A 27,545-nucleotide genomic window follows, 5' to 3' on the forward strand; every position below is an offset into this window, starting at 1 on the left:
TGCTCCTGTGCCATCCACACAATCATTGCTATGTTTCAGCCCAGTGTTGCAGCCACTGTGTCAATCCATCTCATTGAGGGTCTTCCTCTTTTTCGCTGACCCTCTACCTGATACTGAGCATGATGTTCTTCTCCAGGAATTGATCTCTCTTGATAACATGTCCGAAGTACGTGAGATGAAGTCTTGCCATCCTCACTTCTAACGAGTACTCTGGCTGTACTTCTTCAGAGACAGACGTGTTCATTCTTCTGGAGTCCCGGGTATATTCAGTATTCTTCGCCAACACCATAATTCAAAAGCATCAATTCTTCTTCGGTCTTCCTTATTCATTGTCTAGCTTTCACATGCATATCCATGGCTTGGGTCAGGCGTACCTTAGTCCTCAAAGTGACATCGTTAACACTTTAAAAAAGTCTTTTGCAGATTTGCCCAGTGCAATACATCGTTGACTGCTACTTCCATGGGCATTGACTGTGGATCCAAGTAAAATAAAATCCTTTACAACTTCAATATTTTCTCCATTCATCATGATGTTGCTTATTGGTTCAGTTGTGAGGATTTTTTGTTTTTTTTATGTTGAGGTGTAATCCATAGTGAAGCCTCTGTAATCTTTGATCTTCATCAGTAAGTGCTTCAAGCCCTCTTCACTTTCAGCCAGCAAGGTTGTGTCATCCACATATCAGAAATTGTTAATGAGTCTTCCTCCAATCCTGATGCTATGTTCTTATTCATATAGTCTGGTTTCTCGAATAATCTGAACAGCATACAGACTGAATGAATACAGTGAAAGGATACAACCCTGATACACATCTTACCTGATTTTAAACCACATAGTATCCCCTTACTCTGTTCGAACAACTGCCTCTTGGTATATGTACAGGCTCTGCATGAGCAAAATTAAGTGTTTTGGAATTCCCACTCTTCGCAATGTTATCCATAACTTGTTATAATCCACACAGTCGAATGCCTTTGCATAGTCAATAAAACTCAGGTAAACTTCTTTCTGGTATTCTCTGCTTTCAGCCACTGCAATGATATACCTTGTTCCATGTCCTCTTCTGAATTCAGCTTGAATTTCTGGCAATTCCCAGTCAACGCACTACTGCAACCGTTTTTGAATGATCTTCAGCAGAATTTTACTTGCGTGTGATATTAATGACATAGTTCAACAATTTCCGCATTCTGTTGGATAACCTTTCTTTATATTAACCTCTTCCAGGAGACTGGTCAGGAAGCTCTCTTGCAAATTTCTTGGCTTAGACGAGTGAGCACGTCCAGCGTTGCATCTCAATTGATATTCTGTCCATTCCTGGAGCCTTGTTTTTTACCAATGCCTTCAGTGGAGGTTGGACTTCTTCCTTCAGTACCACCGGTCCTCGATCACATGCTACCTCCTGAAATAGCTGATGTTGTCCAATTCATTTTTCTACCGTGACTCTGTGTATTCATCTTCTTTTGATGCTTCCTGCATCGTTCAATATTTTGCCCACAGAATCCTTCAATATTGCAATACAAGGCCTGAATTTTTTCTTCAGTTCTTTCAGCTAGAGAAATACCAAGTGTGGTCTTCCCTTTTAGTTTTCTAACTTCAGATGTTTGCACATTCCATTATAATACTTTGTCTTCTTGAGCTGCCCTTTGAAATCTTCTGTTCAGCTCTTTTACTTCATCATTTTTTCCATTCACTTTAGCTACTCTACATTCAAGAGCAAGTTTTACAGTCTCTTCTGATATCCATTTTGGTCTTTTCTTTCTTTCCTGTCTTTCTAATGACCTTTTGCTTTCTTCAAGTATGATGTCCTTGATGTCATCCACAATTCATCTGGTCTTGGGTCATTAGTGTTCAATGAGTCAAATCTATTCTTGAGATAGTCTCCCAATTCAGGTGGCACATACTCAAGGTCATACTTTGACTCTCATGCACTTGTTTTAATTTTCTTCAGCTTCAACTTGAACGTGCAGATGGGCAATTGATGGCGTGTTCCACAGTCAATCCCTGGCCTTGTTCTGACTGATGATATTGAGCTTCTCCATCGTCTCTTTTCACAAAAGTAGTCGATTTGATTCCTGTGGTATTCCATCCAATAAGGTCCATGTGTACAGTTGCTGTTTATGTTACTGAAAAAAGGTATTGGCAATGAATAAGTCGTTGGTCTTGCAAAATTCTATCATGTGATCTCCGCCATCATTTCAATCATCAAAGCTAAATTTTCCAACTACCTATCCTTCTTCTTTGTTTCCAACTTCCACATTCCAATCACCACTAATTATCAATACATCTTGATTGCATGTTCAATCAATTTCAGACTGCAGAAGTTGGTAAAATCTTCAATTTTTAATCTTTGTCATTAGTGGTTGGTGTGTACATTTGAATAACAGTCCTATTAACTGTTCTTCCTTGTAGACATGAATATTATCTTATCGCTGACAGCTCTGTACTTCAGGATAGATCTTGAACAGTTCTGATGATGAATGTGACACCATTCCTCTTCAAGTTGTCATTCCTGGCAGAGTAGAACATATGATTGTCCAATTCAAATGGCCAATACCAATCCATTTCAGTTCACTAATGCCTAGGATATCAAACTTTATGCATTCCATTTCATTTTTGATGACTTCCAATTTTATTAGATTCATACTTAGTAAATTCCATGTTCCGATTATTAATGGATGTTTGCAGCTGTTTCTTTTCGAGTCATGGCACGTCAGCAGATGAAGGTCCCAAAAGCATGACTCCATCCACGTTATTAAGTTCAACTCTGCTTTGAAGAGGCAGCTCTTCCCCAGTTGTATTTTGAGTGCCTTCCAACCTGAGGGGCTCATCTTCTGGCACTACATCAGACAATGTTCCACTGCTATTCGTAAGGTTTTCACTGGCCAATTTTTTTTAGAAGTAGATCACCAGGTCCTTCTTCCTAGTCTGTCTTAGTCTAGAAGCTCTGCTGAAACCTGTCCACCATGGGTGACCCCCTGGTATTTGAGATACCAGTGGCATAGCTTCCAGCATCACAGCAACATGCAAGCCAACACAGTATGATAAACTGACAGACAAGTGGTGGATGACTAAGTGCAGTTTCCCAAAAAAACACAAGACTGGATATCATTTGAAAATCAACTGATGCAATTCACCATATTAACAAATTTTACAAGAAAAATATTATGGTCAACTCAATAGATACAGAAAAAGCAATTAATAAATGTCAACATCCATTAAAATTAGAAATTCTCAGTAAACTGACATGAAAGGGAACTTTCTCAACCTGTATTATTATATATCAGCAATGAACATTGGATATTAAAAATTTAAAACCAATACCATTAACAGTATCATCTAACATATTAAATACTTAGAGCAAAATGTAACAAAATATGTATAAGACTTGTACACTGAAAACTACAACACACTTCTAGAGAAATTACAGAAGACCTAAAAGTTCATGAATCAGAAGATTCTATAGGTAAGACATGAATTCTCCCTACATGATCTATAGATTCAATGCCATGCCAATACAAATCCCAACAGGCAATTCAAACTGGAGAAAGGAGAGCCTTTTCAAAAAATGGTGCTTAAGCAACTGGATATCCAAAACAAAATAAATAAATAAACTTTGACCTAAACCTCACACTTTAAACAAATATTAACTCAAAGTAAATCTTGAACTGAAATGTAAAACTATAAAACTTTCAGAAGAAAAATAGAGAGAAAGTCTTCAGCACTTGAAGCTTGGCAAGAAGGTCTTTGACTTGACACCGAAAGTACAAATCATGAAAAAAAATTGATAAACTGGACCTCATCAAATTAAAAACCTTTCCTCTGCAAAACATCCAGCTGAGAGGATGAAAAGAGAAGACAACTCAAGATGGCAGCTTAGTGAGACACACCATGTCATCCCCCTACAGCAAAGACCCGAGAAACCAAGTGAAACAGATATGGATGACAATCTTGGAACCCAGAAGGATCAAGAATTAGATCAAACATCAAATGGAAGAAGAAACTGAATGAAAACAGCAAACAAGGAGATTTATGGATTGTAGACGTCCCACTAGCTGGCCCAGCGCAGCACAGCCATCTTGAGGAAAAGCGAGCAGCGTTCCCGAGTGAGGAACACAAGAAGCTAACTTCACGGACTTCCCAACAGGAGACAGAGATTCTGTGTAGACAAACCCGGAGAGAAGAAAGGTGAGCAGAAAATAAACCAGATCTAAGGACAGAGAGTGTGTGAGAACTCCAGGGATCCTGGCAACCAGAGCAGACAGGGAGCCAGAAACTAGGGGAAGGACTACTTACTAGTAGCAGTACCTGATGATTTGGGTGGGTAGCACCCACAGAGTAGTGGATTCACACAGTGGAAGCTGGAGATCCCCCAACATACCAAACTCTAGGCAGTCTCCCCTCTTCGTATTTGGTCAGGGCCATGTTCTAATTGCTAGCTGCAGCCTAGGGGGAGTGCCCTGGCACCTACACTGGTGCCCAAAGGAGCACGACCCCCTCAACTCCCCACACTTCCTGTGACCAATGGTGCCCCCCCCCCACTGCCCCACTTGCCCAGCAATCATCATTGTGCACTCCCATGCCTCCAGGTCAGTGACCGGCAGCTCACTCTTCTGCACCACCAGATCAGTAACCAGCAGTGCATGCCCACCCAGCCTGGGCCTCCCCTCCCGCCCTGCTTGCCCAGTGACTGGCGGTGTGCACTCCCACACTGCTAGACCAGCAACCGGCAGCAAATTCCCACCCCCGCCCCACCCATCCAGCAACCATCGGCACGCATTCCCACCTCACCCACCCAGCAACCAGGGTGTGAGCCCCCTCGCCACCAGCAACTGGAGGTGCAAGCTCACATGTAGCCTGCCCAGTGACTGGTGACCCATGCACCCCCACCTCAACCACCTGGTGACCAGCAACATGCATCCATACCAATAACCCAGCAACTGGCGAGAACGCACCTATGCCTGGTACTGGCCAGACAGGCACATCACCTCATCAGCAAAACCCGTCACATCCCAACAGGTGCCATGTGCACCTCTGCCAATCAATGAGCAGGAGATCCTAGTGCCATCATCCAACATCTGCCCAAATGTAACAACACACATCCCATACCCAGACAGTTCCTGCAAGCCGACTGCACAAGCACTGAAACCCCTTGATCTCCCACCACCTACTGAGATGTCCATTCATGCATGTACAAAGGGCCTATCCTGCCCATTTTGGTAACACTGCCTCACAGTGGCTATGGAGATGTCCTGCCCTGACCTCCAGAGGACGCACTATCTGCTAGCACCAACCCAGAAGGATCCCACAGTCCAACAAGGGCTATGGAGGAAACCTGACCACCTAATACTTGTCATCCAACATTAGAGAAAGAACCTATTCTCCCATCTCCACTCAATTCTCTGAAGGGAGACATACGAGCCTAACCACACAAGACTTACACCTGGGTGTGACCCACCATACACACTATTGAGAGGAAATCACACGCAGTTAACTGACACCATCAAGGTCATACACACATCAGTACAGTATCACAAAACAACAAATATTAATACAAAGGGACAAAGACATTCTAAAGAGAAAAAGAAGACATAAAGCTCCTGCTATATAAAAAAAAAAAAAAAATCAGGACAAAACAAACAAATGTACAATCAATAAAGAAATATATAAATAAACAAATTAACACCTTAATGCCTTGTAGACAGCAGACAATAACAAATCGTATGAAGAAACAGGGTAAGGTGGCTCAAACAAGTGAATAAAATTAAAGAATGGAAAAGCTTCCAGAGGAAGAAATGATAATAGAACTACCTGATAATGCACTCAAAAGACTTGTATTTAGGCTTCTCAAACAGATCAAGAAAACCACAGAAAAAAAAAAGAACAAACCAGGACAATACAAGAACAAAATGACAAACTAAATAAAAAAATAGAAACCATACAAAAACAACAACTAGAAATCTAGAAGATTAACAATAAAATATCAGAAACAGATAACTCAATGGAAGGACACAGAAGTAGAATGAATCAATGGAAAAAAGAATCACTGAAACAGAGGACAAATCCCTTGATATTAATTTGTTCGAGGAACAATCAGGAAAAAAAAAAAAAATGAAGAAAGCCTAAGAGTTATGTGGGGCACTATCAAGAGAAATAATTTACATGTAACAGGAATTCCAGGGGAGGAGGAGGAAAAAACAAGTACAGAGAGAATTTTCTGAAGATACACTGGCAGAAAATTTCCCAATTATCTTGAAAGAAGACGTTTCCATCCAAGAATCTCAACAAACCCCATACAAGATAGATCCCAAAAGGGAATCACCAAGGCATATCATAATCAAACTTCCCAAAACCAAAGACAAAGAAAGAATTCTGAGAATAGCTTGGGGAAAACAAAATATCACTTACAAAGGGGCACCAATAAGACTAAGTACTGCTTTCTCATCAGAAACTATGCAGGCAAGAAGGCGGTAACCAAAGCAACCACTGCCATTGAGTTGATTCTACTCATAGAACAGAACTGCCCCGGAAGGTTTCCAAGGAGTGGCTGGTGGATTTGAACTGCCAATCTTTTGGTTAGCAGCCATAGCTCTTAACCACTGCACCACCATGGCTCCAAGAAGGCAACGGGATGACATATATAAAATCCTGAAAGAAAAGAACTGCCAACCAAGAATCATAAATTCAGCAAAATTGTTTTTCAAAAATGATGGCGAAACTAGGACATTCCCAGATAAGCAGAAATTAAGGGAATTTGTAAAAAACCAGGCCAGCCTTACAAGAAATATTAAAAGAAGTCCTTTGGACAGAGAACCAAGGGTATCAGACAACAACGTGAGATAAAGACACACTACAGTATCACTGAGATACCAACCTAAATAAAGACTTCACAAAAATAAAATAAAGCAGCAAAACTGATTACAAGGAATCAGAAACGTTAAGCTGTAAATGGTGACAACTTCAAAACAAAAGGGGGAATAAATGGTTTAGTTATAGAACTTCTATATGGAGAGGAAATCACGGCAATTTCAAGATATAACAGTTTTAAACTTAGGAGGATGAAGGTAAATTTCAGGGTAACCACAGAGAAAATTAATGAAACTACTCACCAAAATAAAGAAGAAAATCAAAAGGACTCAGTAAAAAATAAATAAATAAATAAAATAAACAACAGGAAAAGAAAATCCATATACAAAAACTTAGCACAGAAAATTAAGAGGAACAAAGAAATTGTTAACATCACAAAAAAGTATAATAAAATGGCAGCAGTGAATGCATACCTACAGATAATTACAGTGAATATAAATGGATTAAATGCACCAGTGAAGAGAAAGACAGTGGCTCAATGCATTAAAAAAAAAAAAATGACCTATCAATATGTTGTCTACAAGAGACACATCTTAGATACAAATATGTAAATAAGTTAAAAATCAAAGGAGGAGGAAAAATATATCAAGCAAACAGTAACCAAAAGAGTAGAAATGGTAATATTACTGACAAAATAGACGTTGAGTCAAAATCTACCAAAGAGACAAAGACAAGTATTATATAACGATTAAAGGGTCAATTCACCAAGAAGACATAACAACAATAAATATTTATGCACCCAATGACAGAGCTCCAAAATCCATAAAACCAACTATAAAGGAATTGGAGAGAGAAATAGACAGTTCTACAATAACAGTAAACTTCACACACCACTTTTGATGATGGACAACAGGAAAGAAAATCAACAAAGATACAGAAGATCTAAAGGACACAATTAACCAACTCAACCTCACAGACATATAAAGAACACACCACCCAACAGCAGCACAATACACATTCTTCTCCAATGCACATGGATCATTCTCCAGAAGAGACCATGTTTTAGGCCACAAAGTAAGCCTCAATAAATCCAGAAACATCAAAATAAAACAAAGTATCTTTCTCTGACCATAACGCTATAAAACTAGAAATCAATAGCAGGAAAAACAAGAAAAAAAAATTAAATACCTGGAAACAAAATAATACACTACTTAAAAACTACTGGGTCATAGAAGAAATCAAAAATGAAATTAAAAAATACTTAGAATCAAATAAGAATGAAAATACAACATACCAAAACCTTTGGGACACAGCAAAAGCAGTGCTCAGAGGAAAATTTATAGCAATAAATGCATACATCCAAAAAGAAAGGTCCAAAATCAGTAATGCAACCTGACAACTTGGAAAAATAGAAAAGAGTAAAAGAAGACATTGTTACTAGAAGAAAGGAAATTAACAAACATCAGAGCAGAAATAAATGAAATAGAAAACAGAAAAAAAATCAGTATGACTAGAAGTTCATTCTTTGAGAGGATGAATAAAATTAACAAACCACTGGCCAAACTGACAAAGGAAAAAAATGAGAAGATGCAAATACCAAAACAAGAAATGAAATGGGTGGCATGACAACATAACCAACTGGGATAAAGAGAATCATAACAGAACATTATGAAAAACTGTACTCCTACAAATTTGAAAACCTAGAAGAAACAGACAAATTTCTAGAAACATGCTACCTACGTAAACTAACACAAACTGAGGTAGAAAATTTGAACAGACCCATAACAAAAGAAGAAATTGAAGAGGTCATTAAAAAAACTGCCAACAAAAAAAAGCACCAGCCCAGATGGCTTCACTTGGAGAATTCTACCAAACATTCAGAAAAGCTGACACCAATTCTATTCAAACTATTCCAAAACATAGAAAACGAAAGAATATTCCCTAATTCACTCTATGAAGCCAGTATAACCCTGATACAAAAGCCAGGCAAAGATACCACAAAAATAGAACACTACAGACCAATATCCATCGTGAATATTGATGCAAAAATATTCAACAAAATTATAACCAACAGAATTCAAGAGCATATCAAAAAAAAATAATATATCATGATCAGGTGGGATTCATACCAAGGATGCATGGGTGGTTCGACATTAGAAAATCAATCAACGTGATTCACCGCATAAATAAAACAAAGGAAAAGAATCATATGATCATCTCAATCGCTGCAGAAAAAGCATTTGATAAAATTCAACACCTTTTCCCAATAAAAACTCTCAGCAAAATAAGAATAGAAGGGAAATTCCTCAACATAATTAAGGGTATATATGCAAAATCAACAGCTAACATAATTCTCAATGGACAGAGACTGAAAATATTTCCCTTGAGAACGGGAACAAGACAAGGATGCTCGTTATCACTACTCTTATTAAATATTGTACCAGAAGTCCTAGCCAGAGCAATAAGACAAGAAAGGGAAGTTAAGGGTACCAAAATTGGAAAGGAAGAAGTAAAACTATTCCTATTCGCTGATGACATGATCCTATACATGGAAAATCCCAGAGAGTAACTTTCTGGAACTAACAGAAGGGTTCAGCAAAGTGGCAGGGTACAATATCAAACCAAAAATATCAGTTGTGTTCCTCAACGCTAACAAGGAGAACTTTGAAAAGAAAATCAAGAAAACAACATCGTTTAAAATAGCCCCCAAAAGGATACAATACCTAGGAATAAATCTAGCCAGGGATGTAAAAGATTTATACAAGGAAAACTACAAAACACTACTGCAAGAAAACAGAAGAGACCTACATAAATGGAAAAACATTCCATGCACATAGATTGGAAGATGTAACATTGTGAAATGTCACTACTACTCACAGTGATTACAGTGATCTATAGATATAATGCAATCCTGCTCCAAATCCCAACAAACTTCTTTAATCAAACAGGAAAATTAATCTCCAACTTTATATAGACAGGAAAGAGGCCTCAAATAGCTAAAGCAATATTGAAGAAGAGCAACTTCCCGATCTCAAAACTTAGTATACAGCCACGGTAATCAAAACAGCCTGGTAATGGTTCAACAACCAACACAGAGGCCAACAGACACAGAGACCAACAGAAAAGAAGTGAGAACCCAGAAGTAAATCTATCCATCTGTAGGCAGCTGATCTTCAACAAAGGGTCGAAGTCCATTCAATGGGGAGAAAACAGTCTAACAGTGCTGGCAATGCTGGATATCCATTTGCAGAAAAATGAAACAGGATCCATACTTCACATCATACACAAAAACAAACTCAAAGTGGACCAAAGACCTAAAAGTTAAAGCTAAAACTATAAAGTTCCAGGAAGAGAACAACAGGGACAAAACTAGCGGTCCTAATTTTCAGCATAAATATACTTTCAAACACAACTACAAATGCATGAACAACAGAAGACGAATGAGATAACCAGGACTTCCTAAAAATTAAATACTTAGACGTTCATCAAAAGACTTTACCAAAGAAGCAAAAAGAGAACCTACAGATTGAGAAAAATCTTTGGCAATGACATATCTGACAAGGGTCTAATCTCTAAAATACATAGAAAATTTCAACAACTCAATACCAAAAAGACAAACAATCCAATCAAAAAATGGGCAAAGGAAATGAACAGACACTTCACCAAAGAAGACATTCGGGTGGCCAACAAACATATGAAGAGATGCTCCCTATCATGAGCTATTAGAAAGATGCAAATCAAAACTACAATGAGATACCGTATCACCCCTACAAAAATGGCACTGATCAACAAAACAGAAAACAACAAATGCTGGTGAGGTTGTGGGGAGATTAGAACTTTTATATACTGACAGCGGGACTGAAATATAGTACAACACTATGGAAAACGGTATGGCACTTCCTCACAAAGCTAGAAATAGAAATACCTTGTGATCCAGTAGTCCCACTCTAGGAATATATCCTAGAAATATGAGAGCAGTGACACAAATAGACATATGTACATCCATGTTCACTACAGCATTATTTACAAGTGAAAAAAGATGGAAACAACCTTAAATACCCATCAGTGGATGAATGGATAAACAAATTATGGTACATACATACAGTGGAATATCACACAACAATAAAGAATAATGATGAGTCCACAAAACATCCTATAACATGATAAACCTGGAGGTTAGTTATTATGCTGAATGAAATAAGTCCACCAAAAAAGGATAAATATTGTATGGTCTCACTTTTACAAAAAGTCAAGAATAGGTATATACAGAGAAAGCAATGTTTTTTGGTGGTTACCAGGGATAGGAGGGGTAGGGAGAGGGAATCACTGCTAGATAACAGACATTGTTATTTCTGGTGATGGGAAAGGCAATACACAATATGGGGGAAGTCAGCACAACTTGACCAAGGTAAATGAAGACACTGAGAGGTACACAAGAATAAAGGACAATAATGGTAACTGTTACAACATACACAATTGTGCAACAGTAATAACAACCAAAAAATACATGTGTGGTTACAGAGGTATATATGTATATTACGTGTTTATAAAACACAAAACCAAACCCGTTGCCGTTGAGTCAATTCTGACTCATAGTGACCCTATAAGACAGAACACAACTGCCCCACAGAGTTTCCAAGGAGCAGCTGGTGGATTCGAACTGCTGACCTTTTGGTTAGCAGCCAAGCTCTTAACCACTGAGCCTCCAGGGCTCCTATATGTGTATAGGAAGGTGTATGTGAGTACATGCATGTGCATATATAAGTATATTTGTAGGTATAAGTATATACATGTTTGGGTGTGCAACATATACATTCATATACAGTAAAGCACATAGGGGGTACAGTTACGGAGACCTCCTACACATATACAAACACCTCACAGGATTGGTTCTCTGGATTAAAGGACTTGGGACCATAGTCTCGTGGGACAACTCAGTTAATTGGCATATCATAGTTCATAAAGATAATGTTCTACATCCTAGTTTGGTGAGTAGTGTCTGAGGTCTTAAAAGCTTGTGAGTGGTCATCTAAGATACAACTATTGGTCTCTTCCTGTCTGGAGTAAAAGAATGAAGGAAACCAAAGACTGAAAGAAGAAACTAGTCCACAGGACTAATAGCCCCCATGAACCACAGCATGTTGCTGTCTGAGACTACTGCCCTAAAATGCCCTGGAACTGAAAATACATAAAATACATGGAACTGAAGCCACTTCAGAAGGTCTCCTTTCAGCCAAATAATTGATTGACTTATAAAATAAACAATGTCACCTGTGAGGAATATGATCCCTTAAACAACCAACTATACAAGACCAAACAGTCAACATTTACCCAAAAACAAAGATAAGAAGGAAAGGAGGGGCCAGGAAGGTAGACCAATGAAAACAGAACAAACAGAATGGAAATAATAAGAATGCTGATACATTACGAAAATTGTAACCAATGTCACAGAACAATTTTTACAAACATTGTTAAACGAGAACCTAATTTGCTGTGTAAGCTTTCACGTGAAACACAGTAAAACATTTTTAAAAATGGAAAAAAGAATGACAACAAAAAGAACTTCTATCAACAATTACTTTAAAACAAAGATGAGAATGTAAGAAGGCAGGGAAACTAAATTAATGGAAATGGAACAACCATAACAGAAATGAGAATGTTCATGCACTGTGAAGAACGTAACAGATCTCACTGACCAACCTGTGTAGAAATTGTTGAATGGGAACCTAAACTGTTATGTAAACCTTCACCAAAAACATAATAAAATATTATTTAAAAAAAACTAAGCACAGTTCTACTCTGACATTCATAAGGTTGCCCAAAACAATAATATTTAGTATAAAAAGCACATTTCTATTGGAAATTACATATCTTAATTAAATAAAAATATTTTTTCAATTAAAAAAAGAAGGTGAAAAGAATCCACAGAGTGGGAAAAATATTTGCAAACCACATATCTAACAAAGAACTAATATATAAAGAAATTTCATAACTCAACTGTCAAAAACTGAACAAGCCATTCAGAACATGGGAAAAAGACATTTCACCAAAGAGAATATAAAGATGGCAGCAAATAAGCACATGAAAAGATGTTCAACATCATTAGCCATTTGGGAAATTAAAATTAAAATTACAATGAGATTATTGTTACACACTTATAGGAATGAGTAAAATAAAACATAGTGACAACACCAAATGCTAGAGATAAGGAGAAACTGGATCACTCATACATTGCTCTTAAGAATGTAAAATGGAAAACAGTTCGGCAGTTTCTTACAAAACTAAACATGCAACTACCATATGACCGAAAGATTACACTGTAGGGCAATTACCTCAGAGAAATGAAGACTTAGGTTCACACAGAAACCTCTACGGGAATATTTGTGGCTACTTTATCCATAATAGTCAAAAACAAAAAGCAAACAACCCAATTATCTTTCAACAAATGAATGGTTAAACATATTATAGTGCACCTATACACCTATACAATGGAATACTACTTAGCAACAAAAGGAACAAACTACTGATACATGCAACAACTTGAATGAATCTCCAGGGAATTATGCCAAATGAAGAAAAAGCCAAACTCAAAAGGTTATATACTATATGATTCCATTTATATAACATTCTTGAAACAACAAAATTAAGAAATGGAGGAACAGACTAGTGGTTGCCAGGGGTAAGGGACGGGGGAGAAGGGAAAATAGCTATGCCTATAAAAGGAGAAAGGAGCCCTGGTGGCACAATGGTTAAAGTGCTTGTCTGCTAACTGAAAGGTTGGCATTTTGAATCAACCCAGCTGCTCCACAGGAGAAAAGACCTTGTGATATGCTCCCGTAAAGATTACAGCCTAGGAAGCCCTACGGGGCAGTTCTACTCTGTCACATGGTGTCATGGATTAAATTGTGTCCCCTCTAAAATATGTGTCGACTTGGCTAGGCCGTGATTCCCAGTATTGTGTGGTTGTCCTCCATTTTGTGATCTGAAGTAACTGTCCTATGTGTTGTAAAACCTAATCTCTGCCTGTGGTTAATGAGGCCAGATTAAGTTACGTTAAAGAGGATTAGGATGGGATGCAACACACTTACACAGGTCACAGCCATGATCTGATATAAAGGGAGTTTCCCTGGAGTGTAGCCTGCATCACCTTTTATATTACAGGAGATAAAACGAGAGAAAAGCAAGCAGCGAGAGAGAGACATACTACCACGAAGAAAGAAGAGCCGGGAGCAGAGCACGTCCTTTGCACCAAGAATCCCTGCACTGAGAACCTCCTAGACCCAGGGGAAGATTGATGCCAGGACACATGGAGACTTCTAAGGAAAGCTGGGCCCAGAGATGTTGAAAGGAGACAAGGATCTTCCCCTAGAGCCAACAAAGAGAGAAAGTCTTTCCCTAGAGCTGGCGCCCTGAATTCGGACTTCTAGCCTCCTAGACTGTGAGAGAATAAATTTCTGTTTGTTAAAGCCATCCACTTGTGGTAGTTCTGTTATATCAGCACTAGCTAACTAAGACTCATGAGTCTGCTATGAGTCGGAATCGACTGGATGGCACACAACAAATAAAAGGGGAAAACGAGAGATCTCGTGGTGATGGAAATGTTCTGTATCTTGACTATAAATGCCAAGATCCAGATTGTGATGTACTAGTTTTGCCATATGCTACCATGGGAAAACTGGGTGAACCTTACATGAAATTCTTCTGTATTATTTCTTAAAACTGTTTGTGAATCCACAATTATCTCAAAAGAAAAAGGTTAATTAAAAAAAAAAAAAATTCCAGCAGACTTTCATGTAGAAATTGATTGAACTCTAGACCCCATGCCATCTTAATCAAAACATCACCAGGGTTTTCTTTTAGTAGAAATTGATAAATTGATTCTAAAATATTTATCAAACACTATAAAGTTCAATGTGCTATGACTCACAAAGGAACCGTCTAATTTCTGATTAGAAGTTAAAAGCGTCATTATTTAATTCATATTATTTTGTTCTATTTATATAGTTATCTGGGATTAAGCTGTTTTAATTTTAACTTGAAAAACTATAGCTACTTAAAATATTAAAGACCCCTCTCACAATTCAAGTGCACAATCTCTGCCCTTAAAGAAATCAAGTTGTCTAATTTAAGTTTAAACATGCATATACCACACAATTAGAAACAACTGACAAACAACCCATGTTATAAAGTTTTGCTTAAATTACGCACTCATCTCAAAATGGTTTGCTGCCAAAATTAAACAAAGGCAGCAATAACCATCACAACAACAAAATAATTTTTAAAAGAACACTAATAAAACTTAAATCACAATAGAATTACAAAGAGATGGTCTTTCTGTCTGGTCAGCAATGGAAGCGGTAAAGGCTTTGACAAAGATTGAGTTCAACATTCCCATTCCTCTCTCAAGGTCATCTCTGTTTCTGTTTCCTGAGTACATCATATCCTATATTTCCTACTGACCAAGAGAACAGTAAATACAAGGGGCTTCTGGATAAAGCAGTCTGGTGAGGCTACATCCCAAGGCCAAAAAAAAAAAAAGAGAGAGAAGTGCAAATAAATTTGGCAGGAAGGGGACAGGCTCACTCTAAACTGGCATGATTACAATTTTAACGTAAACATTTACCATAATAGGACGTCTTAAACACTTTAGATACTGTACTTATTTAACTAAACTATTGTTGATGCATTCAATACATGAACTTTCAAAACAAGAAAATAGTTTCCTAGCACACACAGTACTATCATGAATTAGTTGGAATCTGGCACACTATTCTGGAAAGTGTGTCCATCCCTACAACATATAATCTGGCACAATACCATAGTAGAGACTAAACATTCAAGGAATTCAAGCCTCCTTGACCATACTACATAGCAGCCTTTAATCTTACGACTGTGATTTACATTTACAAATGTGGTAAAATGTTAACATTTAGGGAGTCTTGGTGAAGGGTACCCAGGAATGCTTTGTACTAACCTGTACTTTTTATAAATCTAAAAGTGTCAAAATAAAAATAAATTTAAGAACCCATCTTATTCATCCTATTAGGGAATAAGATTTTAAGAGCAGTTACTATATCTCATATATCTTTGTATTTCCAAATTTTCCCTTCTCTTTCCCTATTTTCATACAATTCTTTGCATAAAGTATATTCTCAATAAACACATGCTAAATTAAAAAATAAATATATGGGAAGGTATAAGCTAGAGATGACTTCAGAAAGAAGGTGGAGCCTTAGCTGGGCCTTCAAAGAAGTAGGCTTCATTTGGTAAAGCAGGAAGGATATACGCAAAGACATGGATTAACAATTACTGGGTTTCATGTTTATAAAATGACTTTAATCTATTTATTAATAAACGAAGACTCAAAGATCAAAAACTGACTCACAAAAAAATCACAAAAGGCCACATTTTCTTTTTTTCCATAATGATGACATCAGTAAAGATCCACAGAAAAATAAAAGGTAATCATAGTAAACAAAACCTGTGAGTGTATGGATATAAAACTGCACTGAATGAAATCTATCCCCTCACCTTACAATATTATAAATTAGAAGAAAAAAAAATTATAAAGTAATTATACCTCAAAATTCTGTTCTATTATGTTTCCTCCTTTACTCAAACTCTCCATGATGGCTTTATTTCGAAGAATATCCTCTTCACTGAGGTGTTCTCTTCTTTTCCTTGATTCTAAAACAAGTCCATTCACGAGATAAAAGTCTGCCAAAAAGTTTCCTACTCTTTCCTAAAACAAAATCAAATATTTCAAAACAATAAAATTTAAAGTAAGTTTGCTTTAAATTAAAAAAAAAGTTTCAAGGTAATATATTTTTCCATAAACATGTAACATTTAGGTAAAAAGACATATCCCTTTGGTACTTGAAATTATTAAATTATTTATACATCCTATTAAGTGAAAAATATATACACATATACATTTTTACACTTCAAATTTTAAAGGAAAATTTTAAATTCACAAAGAAGTATGATAATCAATCAGCAAGTGAGTTACAACTAAACAAAAATATCACATAATATTCCTTTAGAATCTATTCCCAAAGAGCACAAAGCTATCTGAAATATTAAGCTGATAGTGAAATATGAGTAATAAGGAGGGGTCAGGGATAATTACTGTTCCCATTTTATAGATAGAAAAAAAATATGGAATAAAAATAAATAAATGGCCCAAGTTACATAGGAATCTCTAGAACAATTACAATTAATTACCTGTTCGAATATTCTCTAACAGGACTAAACTTCAAGTTATAGTTATGCTTTCAACAAAGAAGGCAGAACAAGAGAGCAGTCTTCCTCACCAATATCATTAAGTATTTAAATTTACAGATGAGGAGGTGTGCTGGGGATCAGGAAACCCAAGTGGTAAAAAGGATATCAAGAAAATAGTTATTTTCTTTCAGTAAAGTCCTTCTAATCCTTCAACACTAACCTTAACATTTTTCAGACCTACAGATGCTAAGAGTTTGAAATACTTTACTTAAAAAAAAGTGATCAATAAAAGTGATCAATAACTTCACTGAAAAGCTTCCATCTCTATCAGCCTGCAAATCACTTCATTATCCTCCTGCTGCTGTTTTCTGGCATTTCAAAACGATATGTTTGTAGTTGTGTCCAAGTCTACCTTGCTTTCAGTAGCCTCCGTACAGATTACCAGAAAGCAAAGAATTCTGCATTTGTTTCTACCTACAAAATGGGAACCATAAGCATTACTGACTCCCTCCTTACCTGTCAAAGATTTAAGAAGATCACCTAGATGCTGTTCAAGAGCTTTAAGCTGCTTAGCAGTAGCACTAGATGAATAGCAGTTTCAATTTTTATCTTCTCTCGAAGTGATCCATCTAATGCTGTCCAGAAGAATAGAGTACAAACAAGTAAGACTTCAAAGCCAACAAATGGATTGCAATGTAGGATCTCACAACTGGGAATCCTATAATGCCATTTGTTGCCAAATAGGCTTAGAGAGGAAATTTAATGAGCCTAAATCTCACAGTCAGAATTTTTCTGTGGCTAGGAGATACTTGGTTGGTAATTATCAGTTTCTCAAACTTTATAATGAAAAAACATTAAGAATTATCATAAAAATTAAAATTTTAAGTGTGTATTCTCTATACCCAGCCATTCCATTTCTATCACAGATAAAATCTAATGCAAAGGTGTGTAAAAGGATGGTAAACACAACATTACTTATAATGGCAAAAAACTGGACATAATCTAAATGTCTACAAATAAGAAATAGGGTAAATAAATTATAGTATATCCATACTATGGAATACTATGCTGTTGCTAAAAAGAATAAAGTAACACTATATATACTGATAAGGCTTCTAAGATGTACTAAAGAAAGAAAAAAAGCCAGTTGTAAAATAATAGATAAAACATGATACCATTTATGGAAAAATAAACAAAAACAAAAAAAAGCTACATATTACTATGGATATATATTTACGTATGTAAATCATACAAAAGGCCTAGAGGATATACAAACTGATAACCTTCTGGGAGGGGCACTAGGATTGTGGGTAGTGGTCTAGGGGTACTTTTTAGTTTTATGTATAAGGTTGTTTTTTCATCGGGAATATATTCATGTCAACTTACTGTGTGTATCAAAAATAATTTTTTAAACCAATAAATTCTGGCCCTTACTTGATGTGGTTACTTATTCTTGACTTTAAAATTTTATAAAAATGCTTCTTCATACATCGAATTCAAAATATATGAATATATTTTAGAACAGTCTTAAATAACCTGCTACTGACAGATAAAACGGGAATTATGGAAAGATTTTACAATTCACTAATGGGGAAACCTCCACTGTGATTTAACTTAACAAGAGTTGTAGAAATGTAGGTTTATTTAATCTGAATCATATACATACGATACTGACAAACAGATACTGAGTAAATAAAAGGCTTAAAAGTCTAAAAGTAGAGATACAAAAAGGTCCAAGGAAATAAATTCAAGTGCATTCCTCCTTGGGGTCTTCTTATGGCACATCAGAACTGTAATGGAATCATGTGAAGACACTGTTTCCTGTATAATAACGAGGCAACTGACAACAAGAATCCTTCTCAGCATAGAATTCATATGAGCTAAACTCTCTCGTCTAACTTTTCTAAGAATATGTCCCAACTCTGTACCTAACCATTGTAACTATCTATCTGAACTGTGATTATAATTCAAGGAAGAGAGAATAAACTACTTGAAGACAATTCAGTAAGCTACTTCTTCTAATATTTTCATCACATTATTTGGTGACATTAAATATGAAACAAATTTTTAAGTTTGAAAGTCTAGATTTGCACATACTGTTTTATCTTCCCGAAAAAGCCATCCTGTTTGGGCACGTGTGAAAGAAATTGATTTGGTTGATAAAGTTGCAGAGTAAATATCGCTGCTCATTAAAATGTCAACCTCTTCTTCTGTTTCCATCTCTGATTCCTGGGGTGGAGGTGAGGGCAAAAGTTAAATACATGAATGTAGGTTTTTTTATGCTACATATGAAAACATCAACAAGTAAAATGTTACGGATTTCAAAAAAAGAAAAAAGACAGATTCCAAACAATGTGAAGTGCTACTTACTATAAAAATTACAGAAATTTAAACTTCATATATAGTATCTTCTCAAATAAATTAAAAATTTATTTACTTTAAAAGATTATGAATCCATAAAGCAGGACACATGAAATACAGAACTCTTACACGTTAAAGATATGTAACGGAAACAATACTAGATAACCATTAGAGAAATACATAGTCTACAGAACAATTTTAAAAGATTACTTTAAGAATTAAGTTCACAGACCTGAGACAAAATACCTATGTGGGATTTTGCTTTTAAACATAGGTAAATCTTACTTTAGTTCTTTTTAATCCAAAGACCCACCATCATCATTTGAGCCTTTCTTTTCCAAATAAGCTCTGAGTGAAAAGAGAGGGGAGAGGAGTGGAGGAGAAGGGTGAGGAAAGGAGTGGGGGGGGGGATTTTCTTTGTATTCCTTACAGAAAGGAAGACTATCAACCCACATTTTTAAATTTAACAAGTTACCTTACTTCAGCATTTTTACCCTCTACATATTCCCTAGTGTTGGCACATAATAAATGATCAATTACTTGTGAGATGAGGGAGAAAAAGAAAAGCAGCTTTGTGCTTGCTTCAAGGACAGAAGAATAAATGATTATCTACAGACAGGTAATGTGAACAGGTATAATACTCAGTTCTATTTCATAATAGGCCAGGAGAAACACTGTAACTAATTTTTAGGACCCTGGAAGAGGGGGAAGAAAAGGCAGAATCTGGAGAGCTGATGAGGGAAATGAGAACTGTCCATAGGGCTTAAACTGGCTAGAGGCTCTATTCCCCCATCATTTTCTATTTTTCACCACCAAACTTTCATTCAGATATACTCCCTTCCTGAACCTATGAATCTATAGAAAACAGCAGCAAAGGCTTGGGACTGATACATTTCCTCCACCATTACAAGTGAGGGATTGACAATCCTGACATTAGAGCTAAGGCACTAATAGGTGAAAATGTATTCCTGGTAACCCAAACTAATTCTGAATACAATTTTCTGAAGAAAAATGTTGGCTGAATTAGGGTGTACGGACTATTAAAAATTATACTTTAAATACATTATAAATTAACTGGGATTTTATGGATTAGCTTGAGAACTGAACACTACGTATAATACCATCTATGAAGAAGTTTGCTTTAAGTTCCAAATACCCTACTTTCAAATAAACTTTTGGGACAGAACTCTTCCATAAAAATCAGAGACTGACCATCTCCTAACAACATCATTGAAAAAGATCTGCTGTAAGCTGCATTCATTCAACAAACATTTACTGAACAGTTATTGTTTACATATGCATATTAGGATAAATAACAAGTATTTCCTGTCCTGAGGATTACTGCTCAAAATCTAGCTTTTTGTATCTTAGGCATGACAAAATACACACACAAATACACACAACTACCCTAAATATCAGTCCTTTGGTGATCTCACCAATACTACAACATCAGCTAATACTTCCGCTACTAGCCTTAATCTCTGGTTTCTCTTTCAGCACCATATTTTCAACTCACCTGTTGCCTAGTTAGCTACCCTATTGTCATTTGATATGCAATAGGTCAAATTATTTAGTAAATATATCACAGTCTAGAACTGGGGTCAGTAAACTATGGCCAGCAAGCCATAGTTTACCCTGTTTCTATAAATAAAATTTTATTGGAATATAGCCATGCTCATTCATTTACATATTATCTATGGCTGCATTTATGCTAATAGCAGCAGGGTTTAATAGTTGTGACAAAGGTCTGCAAATATATCTAAAATATTTACTATCTGTCCCATTACAGAAAATCTTGGCTGACCCCTGGTCTAGAACATGCTGGTGCTATACTAGGTACTGAAGAGAATACAACTAAAAGAACCCCATGCCCTGTGGAACTTAGTCTAATAGAAGGAGAAGCTATGTAAACAAACATAGCATTAAAAGCTGTATGGGTCCAGATTTTATGGTACCATAAAAAACATAATGGTCACTTTTACCTGGCAGGGAAGGAAATTTAAGTACCCAATAGGTGTGAGGGTATAAGAAGAAGATTCTAGGAAGTAGGAAAAAAAAAAGGAATGAAGCCCTGAATAGGTAGGCACATGTGACAAACTGGCAAGGGTTCAGTATAAGGGTATCTAAAATAGCAAGATAAGAAAAAGGCTGGAAAAGTGAACACAAGCCAGATCACAAAAGGAACCATGCCATACTACGGAGTCTGGATTTTAACCTTTAGGCTTTTAAAGTATCTTTAAGTCATGAGCGCTCCATGAGTTTCCTTTTAAAGTTCAATCTGGCTCCAATATGTACAGTAATTTGGAACCAAACAAGAAAGGAACCAGGAAGATCATTTATAGTACTTATGCAACAGTTCAGTTGGGAGATAATGGATACCTAAATTACAGTAGTAAAAGAATAAAAAACGGCAATTATAAGACATTAAGGAAACTGAAATGACCAGACATGTTCTCTAATCAGGTAACATAGAGTACAAGAAAATATGTCAAAAATAATTCCTGCTTTTCTGGCTGAATGAAGAATGATGTCTTCCATAAAAAAGCAAGCAGAAAAAAGGGTAGGTATGGGGAAAAGACAGCTCAGTTTCAAAGAGCTGAGTATTCAGATATACAGGTGTGCGGAGTACAATGTCCACTGGAACAACGTCCCACCGCATATACGCCCGCGCTTCTGCAAGATTTTTTTTCCAGCAACCAGGAAGGATTTATTGGAGACTTGGCATGCGGAGCTGGGCAGCTGCGTGGGAGGATGGGCGAGCAGGAGCCTTTCCCTCTGAAGCCTTAACCTAGGCCGGTGGTCCTCTCCGCCTTGCCTGGCTGCCCTGCCTACCCCGGGTAGTGGATCCTCTGGTGCTGGATAAGCTGCAAGCTCTGGCCGCACTTGTAGGGCTTCTCCCAGTTGTGGATGCGTAGGTGCTGCATGAAGTGTGACCTGCGGTTGAAGGCCTTACCGCACTCGTGGCACACGTAGGGCTTCTCACCCATGAGGATGTGATGGTGCTTCAGCAGCAAGGGGTTGTAGTTGAAGCTCCTGCAGCTGTGGCACATCTCACAGCAGGCCCAGCGTACCACCCAGTCAGTCCCTGAAGGCCACACTCAAGCCAAAGCCGCTGCCCAGTTCAGCCTTCTTGGGGCCGCCTCAGGCCCCCAGGGCTCGCTGCAGCAGGAGCATCATGCACCAGGCGTCTCTTCTGCATGCAGGGTCCAGCCTCACGGCCAAAGTTGTACCCATACTTGGGTCTCCAAGGACGTGCCCTCAGTAGGCTCTTTAGCACCCTTGCGTCCTGGCCTACCCCCACCTCAGGAACCTTTGGCTGGGGAGACAGTTGAGCCTTCTCAGGCTCCGACTCTGAATCAGGCCGGGGGTGTTTCTCCAGCTCTCGACTTCAGACATTTTGGGGATCAAGGTCCGACAGCTCCTCCTCTGGCTGTGGCTGGGAGAACAAATCAGGGCGGAAGGTGGTGGGGGGTGTCATGTTGATGATCACGGAGGTGGAGCAGGGCCTCATGGTGGTGGTGGGCTCCAGGAGGTGTAGCCAGTGAAGAGAGACTGACAGGGGGCGGGGCAGGAGGGGACTCTTGATTGTCCCCTAGGGCCACCATCTTCCCCGAGGCCTCCTGAAGGTGTGCACACCTAGGACCCCTATCCACGCTGAGTGAAGGTGGGGGATCTCAGGGTGGAAGCTCCTTCAGCTAACAGGGCTGCACACCCTCGCTCTGAGCTCAGCTTCCAGCCCCCACCGCTGCAACAGCCCAAGGGGGGAAGCGGCACCAGCACCACAGGATCAGGAACAAACACTCCTCCACCCCTCTTCCCAACTGGGAGCACTGTGCCCATGGAGAGGGACATGATTACGGAGAGCATAGGGCAGAGAGCAGCAGTCGCCTAGGCTCAGGCCGGCAGCTCCACACAAGCCATGTGACCTCAGGCATTATGATTTGGACGAAGTGTTCCCACGAAGTCCAAATCACGTAATGTCCTCTTTCACAGAACATATGCGGAGGTTAAGTAATGCATATGATGTATATAAATAAAGAGGTCTCCTCTCAGAATAATAATCTGTTGTGCAAATACGTACTTGTGAATCACCAACATACAGGATGTAGTTAAAGCTGGGAAATGGAAGAAATTATTCTGGTAGTTTGTAAAAATGAGAATCACATCAAGGATACACCAATATTTAAGAAGTAGGCAGAGAAAAAAAAATAAAGCAAAGTAGAGTAAGAAAGAAAAATGTAAGAAAACAACAATTGGTCAATTTCAAATTAAAAGTTTCTAAAACTGAGTTACAATAATAGCAAATAACTACAGGGAAGTCTTACAAAGACAAGGCTGAAACACATACAATGATTTTAGCAATGGACCCAAAATGAACATCATCTAAAATCTGAAGCCTGTTTCCTTTTCCAAATGTCCCAGTTCTATTGGTGATACCACTATTATCCCACTCTTCAAGACAGAATCACTAAACTCACCCTTAAATCTTTATTCTTAGTTCATTATGTCCAAACTATCAGCAAATCCTATTATTTCATTCTTAGAGAAGTATGTCATAATTTTCCTTTCTTCTTGATTCACTTATACCATCCTAGTCAAGATCATCATTACCTTTCAATTGGGTAACTCTAAAAACTTCTCAAATAATTTCCTACTCCTAATTTCTTTCTTTTCCAATTCATCTTGTATACCAGCTGTGAGATCTTGGAGATGTTACTTAACATCTATAAACCTCAACTTTCCTATGTGTAAAATGAAGATAATACTACTACCTAGTTTTGACAGATTATTTTAAATATTTAATGACTTATGAGAAGAGCTGTAAAACACAGTCCCAATATGCTGGCAATTAATGCTTAATATATGATAATAATTAATACATGCTATTACTACAATCCTGTTGCTGTCGAGTCGATTCCGACTCACTGCAACCCTACAGGGCAGAGTAGAACTGTCCCACAGGGTTTCCAAGAAGCGGCTGGTAGATTCAAACTGTTGACCATCTGGTTGGCAGCCCGCACTCTTAACCACTTTGCCACAACCAAAAGATCGGCAGTTTGAATCCACCAGCTGCTCCCTGGAAACCCTGTGGGGCAGTTCTACTCTGTCCTATAGGTTGCTATGAGTCGGAATCGACTCGACAGCAACAGGTTTGCTTTTTGGTTTTTTATAACTACAATCAACGCCCATGGAAGCAGCAGTCAAGAAATCAAATGACGTATTACATTGGGCAAATCTGCTGCAGAAGACCTCTTTAAAGTGTTAACAAGCAAAGATGTCACTTTGAGGACTAAGGTATGCCTGATCCGAGCCATGGTATTTTCAATCACCACATATGCATGTGAAAGCTGGACAATGAATAAGCAAGACCGAAGAAGAACTGATTCATATGAATTATGTGTTGGTGAAGAATATTGAATATACCATGGATTGCCAGAAGAACAAACAAATCTGTCTTAGAAGTACAGCCAGAATACTCCTTAGAAGCAAGAATGGCAAGACTTCCCCTTAAGTACTTTGGACATGTTATCGGGAGAGACCAGTACGTGGAGAAGGACATCATTCTTGGTAAAGTAGAGGGTCAGTGAAAAAGAGGAAGACCCTCAATGAGATGGGCTGACACAGCGGCTGCAACAATGGGCTCAAACACAGCAACTACTGTGAGGATGGCGCCATGACATCTAACAACAACAACAATTATTACAATAACACCACTTATAGCACCTAGCAGTGTCTAGCTTTTAGAAGCTTCCTCAATAAACGTTTGAGAAAGGAAGGGAGGAAGGGAAGGAAAGTGAAATAAATACGTAAGAACAGTTCCCCTAAATTACTTTTGGATCAAACCAATACCTTGTTTAAGAATCTATGATTCTCTGTTGCCAACTGCAAAGAATCCTAAGTTATCTTACCTGGCTTTTAAGGCCTTCCATAAACTACTTCCCCATTGCTCAATAAGAGTAATCTTCACTCCAGTCAGACAGATCTCCTTACAAAAAAAGACGAAAAGCGGAAAATAGCGTTCCTGTATGTAAACAGCTGGTTTGGGGGCCTGTACGCCCCCACTGATGATGGACTTAGTAGGTGAAAACCAGGTCAGTGATACTAGCTGGGTGCCAGTCCCCCTCAATCATCTCGGTAACCTCGTAGGTGCAGTAGTCCGGGAACTCCAAGCGCAAAGTGCCCGAAGTGGGCAGCAGATCCAAATCGTGGTCCACGGCGCTGCAGCCAAGGCCGGCGGGGCCAAGGGGCAGCCTGGTCAGAAAGTCCAGCAGCTCCTCTCGCAAAGCCACCATCTCCTTCTCGCCTTCCTTGGCTGCCGCCCCCTCCTCCTCCTCCTATTCCAGCTCCTCATCCTCCCACGGAGTGAGGAGGCGGCGGTGGTTGCCTCCCTCTTGCTGCGCAGCCCCTGGGTGCATTCTACAAGTTCCCTGGCCACAGCCCCACAGGGACCATCCTCTGTAGCTGCCACCTGGGTTTTATGTGTTATTTGGTATAACTAGTGGGTTATTTTTTGGGTCTGGGAACGCTCAAACTTTTTTTCCTTATAAATTAATGATAATTACTTCACATTATGCTACTTCGGCTCATTAAAAGTTTCAGAGGAACGATCAACTTTCGGATAGCAGGGAAACCTGTACACTGAGGCTTGGCTTCATACATAGTCATTCTTTTAACCATTCAGAGGAATATTGATAAGACACGTGCTCACCTCATGGTGTATTCGCTGATAAACTTTTTGTTCATTGTCTAATACTACAAAAGATTCAGAGGGTGCCGCATCCCCATTGAAAATGAAGCTTAAATCCCCTCGTTGGCACTTCATGTCAGTAAAGTCTATGAGAGTTGTGTCAAGCCTGTGAAAAATCGTAGATGAGAAACTGACAAAATTTGGATAAAACTCCATTAATAATTTAAAAAGCTTTCTTCCTTCTAAACTCAAACCAAGATGCTAATACTATGTCAAAGTCAAATTTATAGATAAAAGCTAGACTTAAAATAGTTTATTAAAAAATACCAAAATAATATTTAAATATATTCTTCCATTTTTACCAATATTTCACTTTTCTGAACATATACTTCATTATAACAGCAAGAAAAAAAAGTTTCCCCATTACTGAAGTATGCCATTTTCTTTACTATAGCTACTCAATAAAAGTTACCTCAGAAGGAAAGCAGATCTATTTAACAGTCTTTGATCCCTTTAAGACATGCTGATAGCTCAGCAAAGGATAAGAGGGGTACTGCAATGGATGGACCACACTCTTGGATTTAGAACTGCCCTTTTGATCCATGCCTTAGGCCTAACTATTCGGTACCAAACCTTGTATCATCCTTCAACCTGACAAACCACTTGACTTCCCAGATTCAGACTAGCATTCTCTTTCCAGCCAACATCTCCACAGTCTGAAAATGTTATGGATCATTTCTGTGCCAAATACTCATGGATTCACATGCTTGTGTGTTTACTGTGCTCTCTGGTAACATACACCTGACATGATCTAGCCCAATGAACTGATCTCAAATAACATTCCATAAATTATTACTTGCTGTAATTTGGGAAAATACAGGAATGAAAAAATTCACAAGTCCCTGAAGTGCTTCAGTCTTACACATGGCTTTGTAGATAACCAGATCAGGATCACCTTAACTGACTGCTGCTCAAAACACATAGTTCTTAATCCAAGAAACTGGTTGGCCCAGCAGTCAGATACTGATCATGCCCCAGAAAGTTCCTTTAAGACTTTGTGAGGGATCCACCCTGGCTACTTAAGAGTTTCTAATGCAGCTAACTCATTACTTTACAGGTTTTTCAGTTCTCATCATGGACAAGGGCATTCTTGGTTTCTCTAAACAGGAAAAGATGAGAAATGGAACATATCTAACATGCTAGGGTTACATATAATTTATCACCACAACTGCTAACTTTTACCCTATGTTTAAGGCACTCTTTTCTAAGCCATATAAAATATATACATCTCTTCAGAATGAAAAGCAGCTCATGGATTCCTGTATGTGTGGACCCTGCCCGCTGCTATCTCCTGGTGCACTCCCAGTGGTGTGATGCCTATGGCTGATGCGTGTGGCCTATGGATTGTGCCTGTGGTCTAAGAGAAAACAATGCCATTAAGGGGAGGGGGCCTCATTCCCTATCTCTATAAGA

The 27,545-nt window shown here is 38.1% G+C and overlaps 1 protein-coding gene across 4 annotated transcripts in view; it reads right to left on the reverse strand.

Annotated features, from left to right (window-relative positions):
• Positions 1–27,545, reverse strand: part of ANKRD13C (ankyrin repeat domain 13C) — a 122,315-nt gene that overhangs the window by 29,693 nt on the left and 65,077 nt on the right. For all 4 annotated transcript variants that reach the window (XR_002824044.1, XM_023731000.1, XM_004369051.2 and 1 more), the window contains 3 exons: positions 26,094–26,238; positions 19,121–19,252; positions 16,380–16,541 (listed from right to left, as the gene is read on the reverse strand). Coding sequence is in view for 3 of the 4 variants with exons in the window: in XM_023731000.1 (XP_023586768.1) it covers positions 16,380–16,541; positions 19,121–19,252; positions 26,094–26,238 (439 nt within the window). In the remaining variant the exon portion in view is untranslated. The remainder of the gene's footprint in view (positions 1–16,379; positions 16,542–19,120; positions 19,253–26,093; positions 26,239–27,545) is intronic.

Source organism: Trichechus manatus, unplaced genomic scaffold (assembly GCF_000243295.1).
Source record: "Trichechus manatus latirostris isolate Lorelei unplaced genomic scaffold, TriManLat1.0 scaffold00003, whole genome shotgun sequence".
Classification (NCBI taxonomy): Eukaryota; Metazoa; Chordata; class Mammalia; order Sirenia; family Trichechidae; genus Trichechus; species Trichechus manatus.